At 32.8% G+C, this 14278-nt stretch overlaps 1 protein-coding gene across 2 annotated transcripts in view; it reads right to left on the bottom strand.

The window, feature by feature from the left end:
* The window catches only part of GULP1 (GULP PTB domain containing engulfment adaptor 1), a 262706-nt gene that overhangs the window by 31525 nt on the left and 216903 nt on the right, over nucleotides 1–14278 (bottom strand). For both annotated transcript variants that reach the window (XM_024746061.1, XM_024746062.1), the window contains exon 7: nucleotides 9779–9916. In XM_024746061.1, coding sequence (XP_024601829.1) covers nucleotides 9779–9916 — 138 coding nt within the window. The remainder of the gene's footprint in view (nucleotides 1–9778; nucleotides 9917–14278) is intronic.

Raw genomic sequence — 14278 nt, 5'->3', positions numbered from 1 at the left:
CAATGGCATTTTTTACGGAACTAGAACAAAAAATCTTAAAATTTGTATGGAGACACAGAAGACCCCGAATAGCCAAAGCAGTCTTGAGGGTAAAAAACAGAGCTGGAGGAATCAATCTCCCCGACTTCAGACTATACTACAAAGCCACAGTAATCAAGATAATATGGTACTAGCACAAAAACAGAAACATAAATCAATGGAACAAGATAGAAAGCCCAGAGATAAACCCACGCACCTATGGTATATACAGAATGCCAACAAACACATGAAAGAATGCTCAACATCATTAATCATTAGAGAAATGCAAATCAAAACTACAATGAGATATCATCTCACACCAGTCAGAATGGCCATCATCAAAAAATCTAGAAACAATAAATGTTGGAGAGGGTGTGGAGAAAAGGGAACACTCTTGCACTGCTGGTGGGAATGTGAATTGGTACAGCCACTGTGGAGGTTCCTTAAAAAACTACAAATAGATCTGCCATATGACCCAGCAATCCCACTACTGGGCATAAACCCTGAGAAATCATGTACCAAAATGTTCATTGCAGCTCTATTTACAATAGCCCGGAGATGGAAACAACCTAAGTGTCCATCATCGGATGAATGGATAAAGAAGATGTGGCACATATATACAAAGGATTAATCTCCAAAATATATAAACAGCTCAGCAGCTCAATATTAAGAGAAACAATCCAATCCAAAAATGGGCAGAAGACCTAAATAGACATTTCTCCAAAGAAGACGTACAGATGGCCAAGAAGCACATGAAAAGCTGCTCAACATCACTAATTATTAGAGAAATGCAAATCAAAACTACAATGAGGTATCACCTCACACCAGTTAGAATGGGCATCATCAGAAAATCTACAAACAACAAATGCTGGAGAGGGTGTGGAGAAAAGGGAACCCTCTTGCACTGTTTGTGGGAATGTAAATTGATACAGCCACTATGGAGAACAGTATGGAGGTTCCTTAAAAAGCTAAAAGAATTACTATATGATCCAGCAATCCCACTACTGGGCATATACCCAGAGAAAACCATAATTCAAAGAGACACATGCACCCCCAATGTTCATTGCAGCACTATTTACAATAGCCAGGTTATGGAAGCAAGCTAAATGCCCATCAACAGACGAACGGATAAAGAAGTTGTGCTACATATATACAATGGAATATTACTCAGCCATAAAAAGGAATGAAATTGAGTCACTTGTTGAGACGTGGATGGACTTAGAGACTGTCATACAGAGTGAAGTAAGTCAGAAAGAGAAAAACAAATATCGTATATTAACGCATGTATGCGCAACCTAGAAAAATGGTACAGATGAACCGGTTTATAGGGCAGAAGTTGAGACACAGATGTAGAGAACAAAAGTATGGACACCAAGGGGGGAAAGCCGCCGGAGGGTGGGCAAGGTGGTGTGCTGAATTGGGTGATTGGGATTGACATGTATACACTGATGTGTGTAAAATTGATGACTAATAAGAACCTGCTGTATAAAAAAATAAATAAAATTAAATCTAAAAAAAGAAACTATACTCTGTTGTTGCTTGGGATAATCTAACATGTCAATTAGATCAAAGTGGTGGATATTATTTTTTCATTTTTTGTAAGTTTATTTTTTTCAATTTCCTCTGTCAATTGCTGAGAATGGCATTAACATCTATGACTATGGGTGTCAATTTGTGTTTTTCTACCTGTAATTGTTAGATTTTCTCCTTCATTTCTTAAAAATCAGTGTTATTAAATTAAACACAGTGGTCCTTTAATCTTTGTGGGCTTTATCTCAATGTCTGGTAATATTCCTTGCCTTGGAGTCACCTTTTTGTTATGAGTATAGCCACACCAACTTTCTCACACTTATTGCTTGCATGGCATATGTTTTTTCAATCTTTTGTTTTTTACCTATATTTGTCTTTATATTTAAAGTGTGCGTTTTCTAGAGACCAAACAGTTGGACAGTTTTAAAATTGCTGCCTGATAATCTCAGCCTTTGATTGGTATATTTTTACATTTATGTTGTTTTTTATTTTCTATTTGGTCCACCTGCTTTTATGTTGCTGTTCTTTCCCTGCCTTCTTTAAATTTCATTTAAAAAATTATTTTCCATTACATTTTCTTTATAGGCTTTTAGCTATACACATTTGAATTACTTTTAGTGGATTGCTCTAGTGATTACAATATGCATCCTTAAGTTACCAGAGTCCACTTAGAGTTAATATGGTATCATTTCACATAAATAATAACACCCTTGAAATAGTGTAAGTCTATTAAGTCCAATAGTATACATCCTTTGTGCTATTACTGTCATTTGTTAACATCATGATACAAGGCTACAATTTTTGCTTTAACCAGTTCTGTTTTAAAGAATGGATATTTAGTCACAATTTTTCCAGTGCTTTTTTTTCTTTATCCTTTTTTGCACATCTGAACTTCCTTTTTGTGTCATTTCCCTTTGGGTTAAAGAACTTCCTTTAGCATACCTTGAAGCACAGTTCTGCTAGTAATAAATCACTCCAGTTTCAGTTATCTCAAAATATTTTGACTTAAATTTTGAGCCTTCAATGGGTGTAAAATTCTGTTATGACATCTCTTTACTTTATGCATGTTAAAGGTATTGTTATATTCTCCTCTGGCCTCTACTGATACTAATGAAAAGTCAGCTGCCATTCATACTACCTTTTTATCTGTATGTAAAGATATGTCTTTTTAAAAATTTTCTGGATGATTTCAAGATCCATTCATTCCCTCAATCATTCTCTTGCTCTCTCTTTCTCTCTCCAACTCTCTTATAGATAGTCTGTGATACAATTACAGGTAGTTTTCTTTATAATTTATTCAGCTTGAAGTTTGTCATGTTTCTCAAATCTGTAAATTGACAATTTTCACCACATTTGGGAATTCTTCAGACAGTACTTTTTTTCTTTCTTACCTTCTATCTCCTGTCTTCTTGTGATTTTTGTTTCACATATGTTAGAACTCTATTTTGTCCACAGGTGATTATGGCTCTGTTATTCAATACTATTATTATTATTTATATTCTCTGTTTGTTTGATTGGATAATTTCTCTCATCTATCTTCCAGATTACTGACCATTTTTTCTGCCATCCTAAATCTGATGTTAAGCTTATTTTTTTTCTTTTCAGCTATTCTACCTAACCATTTAATTATTTTTTATATTTGCTATTTCTATGCTGAAATTTTCATGTTTACTTATTACTACCTTCTTTTCCTTTAATTCCCTGAATATATGTATAATCCATGTTAAAGTCTTTGACCATTACAGATAAATTTAAAGTTTCCTTTAGCTCTTTAACTTTAATCTTGGTCCCCTCTAGTCTTCATGGAGGTAACAACTATAAGTTGTTTATCATTCTGGAGGTTATGGGTTTTATATATATTTACATATATGTATATATTTACATATGCTTTAAGGATAATAATACTAAAGTTTGATTATGGGAGCAACCTGTAAGTCTAAATTTCCTCATTATATATTAAATTCAGTTATATCAGTTATATTCATTTTACCAATAATAATATTAAATATTAATCATATTAACTTTGTAAGAAACAATGTTCTATATTAGAAAATAATTATTTATTGCCATAAACATGTAATATAAGCTATTAAAATTCATCTAAAATCATATCCACAAATCTATGACAGAAATGACATACTCTAATGGTTTTTCACTGGCTGTTTAGAACAAAAACATTTTGGTTATATATGAGACAGATAGCAAAAAAAAAAAAAAAAATCCCCAATCCTACTAAGTTAAAGAAGTTTCCTTCTTTTCCTATTTTTCTGAGATTTTTTAACCATGAACGGGGATTGATTATTTTCAAATATTTTTTAAAACATTGATAGGATCATATACTTTTCTTCTTTAGCCTGTTAATATGGTTAATTATATTGTTGGATTTTTTGTGTTGAATAAAACTTCCATCCCAGGAACAAACTCTACTTGGTCTTGGTGTAGAATTCTTTTATATATTGCTAAATTATATTTAATATTGTGTTAGAAATTTTTGCATCTATATTTCTGAGGGATATTGGTCTGTAGTTTCCTTTTTTTGCACTATCTTTACTTGGTTTTGGTGTCTGGAAAATAATAGTTTCATAAAATGAATTTGGGGAATTCTCTCACCTCTTCTATTTTCTGGAATAGCTTGTGTTGAACAATGTTAACTCCTCTTTCAACATTTTATGGATTCTTCCAGTGAAACTATCTAGGACTGGAGATTTCTCTTTTAATAAGTGTGAAATTATAAATTCAATTTCCTTTATAGTTACAGGGCTATTCAAATTATCTAATATTGGGTGGTATGTGGTAGTTGATTATAGCACCCTCATTATTTTTTGATACCTGGAGGGTCTTCAGTGAAATCCCTGTTTCATGCCAGATATTGGTAACTTGTGTCTTTTTTTTTTCTTCTTTTACTTTGCCAATCTTTTTTTACTTTGCCAATCTTAACTGAAATTTTGTTACTTTTATGATCTTTTAAAAAAACAGCTCTTTGTTTCACCGATTTTCTCTATTGTTTTTGTTTTCAACTTCATTAATTTTCTTCTCTTATCTTTCTTATTTTCTTCCTTTTGCCTACTTTAATTTGATAAGTGCTTGAGCTGGGAGCTTAGATTATTAATTTGAAACTTTCTGCTTTCAAATATTTTAACTTAGTTGTTAAAATTTCTCTCTCAAAACTGTTTTAGCTGAGTCACATAAATGCTGATATGTTCTATTTCATTTCTATATAGTTCACACATTTAAAGTTTTTCTTCTTAAAGATTCCTCTTTAACATATGGAATGTTTACAAATGTGCTGTCCTTTTTGACATATGGAAAAACAAAACTTCCAAGTTTTTGAAGACTTTCTTGTTATCTTTCTGTTATTAATTTTTAGGTCGATTTCTTTGTTGTCAGAGAACCCATGCTTTATAATTTCAACTCTTAAACTTTTGAGGTTTGCTTTATAGCCCAGTATATGGTCTATTTTGGTACATGTTCCTTTGGCACTGGAAAACAATATGCATTCTGCTGTTATTGAATGAAGTTCTCTTTAGTTGCTAATTAGATTCCATTGGTTGCTGATGTTGTTGAGTTCTATATTCTTGATGATTTCCTGTCTAGTTGTTCTATTAATTTTAAGAAAAGTGGTGGTGAAGGCTCCAACTATAATTATGTATTTGTCTATTTACCCCATATTTCTTTTCAGTTCTATCAGTTTTTGTTTCATTTATTTTGCAGCTCTGTGATATGATCATGTAAATTTAGGATTGTTATTCTTGGTGGTATGACCCTTTTATCATTAAATAACGTCCTTCTTTGTCTCTGATAATTTTCTTTACTTTGAAGTGTACTTTATCTGATATTAATACACTTACTTGTGCTTTCTTAGAATAATTTTTGCATGATACATCTTTTTTCATCATTTTATTTTTAACCTTCTTATATCACCTGTATCATTATACTTGCAGCAAGTTTCTTGAAGACAACATATATCTGGGTTTTTTTAAATCTACTCTAGCAATCTCTTTTAATTAGTATACTTAGACCACTTACATTTAATGTTATTTTTGATATATTAGAGGTTAAATTTCCATTTAATTTTTTTCTTTTCTGTTATTTCTATTTTTTCTCTTTCTCTTTTCTTTTTACTGAATTTCTATGGGTTTTAAAAACATTTTTATAATAAAATTTTGATTTACCCATAGTATTTTAAAATGTATCCCATTTTATAACTTTTTTAGTGGTTGCTCTGGAATTCACATTATATTTATACAACTTATCACAGTCTACTAATGCTGTCATTTTTCCAGTTCAAGAGAGGTGTAGAAACCTTACCTCCCTTTACATCCCTTCAACTTTCCCTGTTTATAATTGCCTTACATATTTTCTGTATATTCATTTAGAATCATATCAGAAAGTATTTTTTGCTTCTACTGTCAATCATAATTTAGAAAACTAAAGATTTACCCATATGCTTGCTTATCCTGTTCTTTTTTCCTTCCTCATGTTCCAAGATGCCTTCTTTTATTGTTTAGAGAACTTCCTTTAGCCATTCACTTAGGGTAGATCTGGGAGTGACAAATAATCTTAGTTTTCCTTCGTTTGATAAGTTTTTGATTTCTCTTTAATTTCTGAAGTATATGTTTTTTTCTGGATATAAAATTCTGGTTTGACAGCACTCTTTTTTTTTTGCACTCAAAAAAATACTGTGCTACTTCCTTCTCACCTTCATGGTTTCTAATAAGGAATACACTGTCATTTGAATTGATGTTTCTGTTATAGGTAAGGACTAGTTTATCTCTTGCTGCTTTCAAGGTTTTTCTGTCTTTAGTTTTCAGAAGTTTGATTATGTATGATGTGACTTGGTGTGGAATTAGTTGGGTTTATCCTGTTTGGAGTTCATTCAGTTTCTTGAATCTATAGGTTTATGTCTTTTGCCAAATTTGGGAAGTTTGCAACTATTATTTCTTCATGTGTTTTTTTCAAGGCTACCTTTTTTTCTCTCTCTTTCCAGGACTCTGATGACACATGAATGTTAAATATTTTGTTATAGTCCCACAGGTCCCTGAATTTCTTTTTTGTTTTTTGCTTTTGTATTGTTTTGTGTGTATGCCCGTGTGCACATGTGCGTGTGCATACATATGTGTATGCTTATTATCTCTGTGTTGTTCAGATTGGGCATTTTCTATTTTTTGATCTTCTAGGTTGCTGATTCTTTCTTCTGTCCTCTCCCTTCTGAGCCCATATATTGCATTTTTTATTTGACTATCGTATTTTTCTGCTCTAATATTCTCAGTTGGGTTTTCTTTATATCTTCAATTTCTTTGCTTTGATTTTTCTATTTCTTTGGTAATATTTTCTACTTTTTGTCTCAAGTGTGATTGTAATGGTTTATTTTATTATTTTTATGTTGGCTGGTTTTGTTACCAGTTACCAGACAAAAATTTTGTCTGGTAACTAGTATCTCTCTCATCTCAGTGTTGAGATCTATTGGTCATCTTTTTTCATTTAGTTTATGTTCCAATTCTTGATATGATGAGTTATTTTCAATTGAACCCTGGATATTTTAGATATTATGAGATGCTGGAAATTATTTAAACTTTGTGTTTGGGTGGCTCTCTCTGACATGGTTCCAGTAGGGGAATGGGAATGGGAGAGCATTGCCTCATTACTGCCTGGTGGGGATAGAAGCTTAGCTTCCTTACTTGGCTTCTCTTCATTACTGCTTAGCAGGGCTGGGTACTCTAGCTCCCCACATTATCCTCATTGTCATCATGGAGGGAGACTCATTAACACAACATGTTAACAAAGTAGTGAACTCCAGTCTCATGGCATGCTAAGAGGGGCTTCATCTATCTTGAAACTCTCAACAATTTCATGGAAGTACTGAAAGGATAAAATATAATGAATATATAAGACAAGGCCCCTGGAACAGGTCACAGTTTGGGAGTAAGATAGCATGACTGGATAAATGTTACAATGGCAATTCAAGGTATTAAATCTCAATCCTGATTCTGTTATCTCCTAGCTTTGTAAATTTGGGAAAGTCACTCAACTTCTCAAGCTTTGGTTTCTTAAAATAAGAGGAAGAGTTGTGTTAATCGGGCCATAATTTATTTTCCTGTTTTAATTTTCAATAACTAGGAAATGAGAATTAGAGAGGATGGCATTTCAAAATTCTGCATACATATAAAATCAATATTATGAATATAGACATTGTTATAATTAGAGCAAATAAAACTTTGAGGCGAAAATGATATAATGAAACTTTGAGGAAACATGTCCTCTTTAAGCTAATGAAAGTGATGCCAACTTATAGTTGGAGAGATATCTTAGATCCTTGCTTTTCAAAGCTCAGACTTCCATCTACCTGCAGCAGAATCACTTGGTGGACTTGTTAAATGTAGATTTCCTGAGTTCCAGCACGAATCAATATGAACTTATTTTTTGTAGTGGGAACCAATGAGCTGTATTGTAAAGGGTCCTCCATTATGCACACTAATGGTTGTGAGCCACTGCTGTAGGCTTCAAGAAAATATTTTCAACCTTCAAGAAAAAAGAAAGCTAATATGGTATATCCAGAGAGGAATAATGGGTCAAGGAACTGAAATTCTGGAAATCAGTTACAAACAATTATGATCAGGGAGTAACAGAATTTATACTTTGAAATCAATAAAAGTACATGGGAATTCTAGCAAGCTTATATTTTAAATAATCATGTAATAAATTTGGAGATCAAAGAAAGATAAAACATGTGACATAAGGTTATAAGAAGACTAGTATTTATAATGGACTTGGGTTATGAATATTTCAAAGGGCCCCAAGGAAGTTTATTCCCATGTGTAAGACAAGAAAGAAGGGCAACTGAATTTACTGTTTGTCATAAGTGGTAAAAGGTTATAATATCTTACACATAGAAGATATTCAATAAGTATCAACCTTAATCTTCTCAATCACAGAGAAAACATTTGCAAGCAATTATGGTTAAGAAGCATTTGGGACATTAAATATAATGCATTCATTCGATAGGATACATTTCAAAAACAACTTTTTAATTTCATATAAAATGCCATATTGTTCACATAATATTGTCTTATATGGATAAGCATATTTTTCTGATGAGATGTTTCATAATATTCATCAAATTCTCAAAACATGTTATGATGCGGAGTAGCTTAGCACATTAGTTTGCCTGTTTAAAGAACTACAGTTTAAAAGATACAGATAATAACTTGCTCTATCTTTTGTAAATTTGTCCACATAGTCTTTTCTTTAAGGAAAAAATTCATTGAGCATCTATTGTTCACCTGACGCAGGAGTTACATGGACAAATAAAAGTATTTGTTTTTAAGAAGCCCACGTACTGAAACCAGAGAAATAAATTATATAATAGTGATAATATCAGTCCCTGCTATTTTTGACAGTATGAAAAATGAGCAAATAAATAAATTAAGTTTCTTTCTGTCTAAGGCAATCATGTTGTTGAGGTTAGATGTTCTTCCTCAATTAAAGCTATCAAAGGCTACAATGTGTGCTTGGAATTCACATCTTATGCTTTATAACAGGACCTCGGACTAGGTTATGATTAGCATTAGCTTATGCTTGTAGTCAAGACATTGGGTTTTCCTTAAGATTCCAGATGATTAAAGAACTGTTAGTGAACTTAACTTTGGAATTCTCTAATTGTTCTTACTTGCTAAGAACCTTAGATTACATTCTCAAGCTCATACACAGGCACACACACACGCCCATACAATTCTACCACCTTTCATTATATTAAGTTTTCTGAATAATGAAAATCAAGAACCAGATTTTCAAAGTATTGGAGACTTTTTTGAGAAGCCATACACATTTCATTTCCTGGAGTTTAAAATATTTATTTTCATCAGATCCATCACATTCCAGAAAAAAAAAAGATCAATACTTTGGTCGCAATTACTCTTTTGCATTATATGCATATTACTAAATCGTATTTGAGTTTAAAATTTCAAATAAATCAAGTGATTATAAGACAAATGTATAACATAAGCATGACAGTCTAAGAAAAGAAATTTGCATGAAAGCTTGTGCCCATGAACATGAGGATTTAGTTAAGGATGAAATCCTGAAGCATATTCTCATGACAGGATGAATCTATTAGTGTAGTTAAGTATTTGCAGACCTTATTCATTTCCAAATACTTTACTAATGTCAGAAACAAGATAATTCCTGGCTTGTAGAGCAGAACAAACCACCCTAAAACATCTGGCATACTTACACACTTTTCACTGTCAAATACATAGCACAAATGTTTATTTGACTCAGAATCTTTGCATATGAAAGTGAATATCCTCTTGTCAGTTTTATCATCTGCACAAAATGATATTCTGTGAAGCTGGCAATTGTGTTGAACTTCCTGTGAACACAGATGAAAATAAACGTAGTTGAAGAGATTTTTTTTTCCATTTTCTGCTATACCAGCTGTGCCAATAACATACAACTTATGAAACATCATCTGTCATTCCTTGATTTTATAATTACATACACTTCAAACTTAAACAAACACGTAATGAGATAAACCTCCTGAGTCAGGATTAAACTAAGATAGTCATTTCAATAGCACTTAGAAAAACAGAAGGGAAAAGAGGATCAGAGGTTCTTGGGCTTCCTGAGCTACAGGGGATTCAGAGACCATTACTTTAAATTGTGCAATTTTAGTTAGGAGGATATTGAGGTCTAGAGAGATTAAGATGCTTCCACAAGGTTACAGAATTAGCAGAACCCTTTTTAACCAGAATACTTTTCATTTTATCTTACTGCTACAAACATTACAGTTTAAAACATAACTTCATTTGTACACAATTTCATATGAAACATACTACATATTACATGTCTTCATGGTAACTCATACACTCTTGAAACTCTTCTGTCTAAGGAAATCATCCTTGCAACTTCTGTAATGTTTTCCATTGGAGCAATGAATGAAGAAGATCTAGACATCCAGCTTCTAAATTGCTGAATCAACCTTGTTAATCAGTAGAAAGATAAATACTGCATATATATATACACACACACACACACACACACACACACACACACACACACACATCATATACTGCAACTATAGCATCTGTCACTACATCCTTCCAAGTTCAGGGTTTGACGTGCCAGCTTGCTGAGATTTTCTCTATCACTCTGATTCACATTACTGCCCTTCAGACCGAAAATGAGTACATATAACAAGTTAAACAAATAAATGCTAAGAGAATTTGTCTACAGCCTGCATTCTTGACTGCATACAAAACAAATGGTAAGTCATCAAAGGGTTGTTTGCAAGCATGAAAATTAAAATGAAGCTGTATACTGTATGATTGTAAACAGCTTACTAAGGCTTCTGATGAAGTCATCTTTCCTCTCTTGTGGTTAGTGCTGAGATGGACACTGACCACGTTTGTCTGAGACTATCCTTCTCCTACACTTTGCCTGATTGACCAGTCTTTTTCTCACTGGCATATCTTTGTTTTATTATTAATACAGTCAAATGATGGCCTTCAGCTGTACTGTAGCTCCCAAATACTGACAGCAAGTCTACGCCAGTTTACTAACTGTATAATCATGTTAAACATAAAAAGGACATATCATTGCTATACAATATAGAAAAATGATTCATTTTTTTCCGTTTATAGGAGAAATTACAAGTATTTAACATGAAAACACATCATTTGCACAGCTGGTGGTGAAACCTATGCAGTTCCTCATTCACTCACCAACCAATGTGATCACAGAAAGCCTTTGGTTATGACAGTTGGGAATCATCTTAAGTTTTGTTTAGACTGGCAAGAGGTACCTTTCTACAAAAGAAGACCAGGGTGCTGAAACTTATAATTTTATTACTTTTGTGAATTTTTGTTGTTGTGATACATCTTTGTGATACAGTACTGATTTCTGGTGAGACAGGATAAAGAGACTCAGGAATACAATTAAGCACAGTGAGAACACAATTATCCTTTAACACTGACGATATATTATTGGAGTTGGAACAAAACATAAGTAAATCCCCAATTCACCTATACCACCTTTTTCCAGTAATGCAAAATCTCCATTTGGAGGACAAGTGAGAAAAGCAAAAGAGGAAAAGACACAGGAAGAAAGATATTGGAGTCAACTGAGATTGCTTTTCACTTCCATTTTCATCCATCCAAATGGTATAGAAAAATGGTCTATTTTCTATCAAGTCCATTTGGTTAAGAATAAATTTTAAATATATAAATATATTTACTATATAAATGTATAGCAAACATGTATGTTTTACTATAAATAAATTTATCTTAGGACCATCATATTTAATTATTTTTTTCCTAAATTACAGCTTATACCCAAAATAAAATATATGATAGATTATTTCTGATTCACTCACATCTCCTCAAATAGTGATTCCTAAATGCATATCTGTGAACAGGCTGTATCAGAGTCACCTGGGGAGGTTTTCTTGTTTTTTATATTATAGATACTAAGTCTTGTTCTGTAGATTCTGAATCTGAAAGGCCTGGGTGGTCTCCAGCAAGTGGCATTCTCAGGAGCCTCCTAGGGGCACTAATGCCCAGAAGAGCTGGTAATCCCTTTTTTAGATTACCTATATGTTTTTATGGATTCAAAAAATGGTATATTCTATAATAGGTAAAGAGTCAGACACTCTATATTCACATGTGATATATGAGTAAAGGGTCAGTTGCTGTCTATCCATATGTAATATAATAGAATTTATAAGACATTTCAAAGATTTTAAAACTCCAAGATCACTCTTCAAGTCTGGCAGGGATGAAAATAGAGATGTTTCTTTCTGGTTAAAAGTTTGGAAAACTTACTTTTTTGGGAAAAAATTAAATTGGGTCTCTTTAAAATTAGCTATTAGATATAGGAAATTGAGACTTTGGGACAGGGAAGAAAAGCATTGGTGTTATTGATTTGGGTAAGAAATACCATGAACAAAAGTCAGTTGGCTAATCACAGAGTTGAATCCCAACTCACTGATGTTTTGTAAGTGGGGTTTAGGTTGGGAGAGGCATAGAGATTTGACAGTACAAGTTTAGGGAACATAATGATACGGTTGACAGGTTGAAAACAGGAAACTCATTATTATGGGAGTCTTATTATGTGGGCTCCATAATCACAAACGGGTAACATTTGCTACATATGCATTTCCCATGATCTGCTTCTTTGTGTCTTTTTAAATACACGCACACACACACACACACCACATACTAAATCAGTGTTAGTCATCTTGCAGTATCCTTAAGTCTCTATATTTTGTGATTTGTAAAGATATGCCATTTTTAAACTGTTGATTCTAAACACTAATGACGTTCTCTTTATATACTGCATTTAATCATATTTGTATTTTCTAAATACTTAAATTTTGTTATTAATTAATGAACAATTTGAAGCATTCTAAATGTTCAATAATAGAATGGTTTAGTAGATTATAATTTATAGATTATGGTATTGGTGAAATTTTTATAGCTTAGGATATATTATGGGTAGACTTGAATCAAAACAAACAAGAACACATGTAGATGATACATAAAGTGTATTATCAGCCTTACATATTTCAAGGTGTGCTTTGACAAGTCCTAAAATTCATGTAAACGATTGAATTAATTACACAGACATACATTCCAAAAGGGATCTATATGGTTTAGAAGAAATAAACAGGAACATGGTCTACAAATGACTTGTTCTACCTGGACATTTGCCACTACATATCCACTTAGTTTAAGAAAGGAAATACAGTACAAGGATTGTTTTTCTTTTTAATTGCATATAAGACTACACTTTGGTTGCTACATTTTTGACTACATTGTCACTCTATAACTTACTGCTTCCTTAGCCTACTGTTCTTTTGTAACTACCATCTGCCTAATGAGTTAATCTGAGCCATAATTTCAACTGCCTTGTTTCCCAGCAAACCGTATATATATTCATGAGCTTGAATAGACCAGACCTCCCACTATCCTTTCATCACTTCTTTTGTCTGCTTTCAGCCACCTCAGCAATAGTTACTTTGGGATAACCATAACAAAAGTGGTCTCCAATTCTTTGTTTTTATTTAATATTGAGTGTGGAGAATAGAAGGAAATTAGAACAGTTGAGGGAGGTCTTAGATTCTTGGCTTGAGAGGTTTGAAAGAATGTAATTGTTCTTTATTTTGGAATTGAACAATAACTGTGGGTGCATCCATGCCATTGTCCAGTTGTCCTAAAACATATTATAAATGCAAAATTTCCATGGCAATTCTGATTCTGTAGGCTAAGATAGTATGTGGGACTTATTTTTGCAAATGTCTCAGTTATTTTTGATGCAATTTAGGTGAAAACAATTACATCCACATTAAGTACATATTAATAAATGTGAATCTAGAATAGATTATATTTTCCAATTTTTTTCCATTGGATCTGTAGGGGGTAAAGCTCTCAAATACAAGAACCTTAAGTTTACACTGTGTTATGGGCTGAATTATGTCCCGACCAAATTTATATGTTGAAGCCTTAACTCCCCATACCTTAGAATGTGACTGGGTTTGGAGATAAGGCTTGAAAGAGGTGATTAAGTTAAAATAAGGTCATTAGGGTCAACCCTCATCCAATCTGACTGGTGTCCTTAGAAGAGGAAATAAGACATACAAAGAGACAGGAGTATGCATGCACAGACAACCATGTGAAGAGGCAGCAAGAGGGCAGCCATTTGCAAGCCAAGGAGAGAAGACTCGGAGGAAACCAAG

This window comes from Neophocaena asiaeorientalis, unplaced genomic scaffold, assembly GCF_003031525.2.
Source record: "Neophocaena asiaeorientalis asiaeorientalis breed wild unplaced genomic scaffold, Neophocaena_asiaeorientalis_V1.1 scaffold421, whole genome shotgun sequence".
Lineage (NCBI taxonomy): Eukaryota > Metazoa > Chordata > Mammalia > Artiodactyla > Phocoenidae > Neophocaena > Neophocaena asiaeorientalis.
This window is presented reverse-complemented; position numbering and strand designations above follow the sequence as displayed.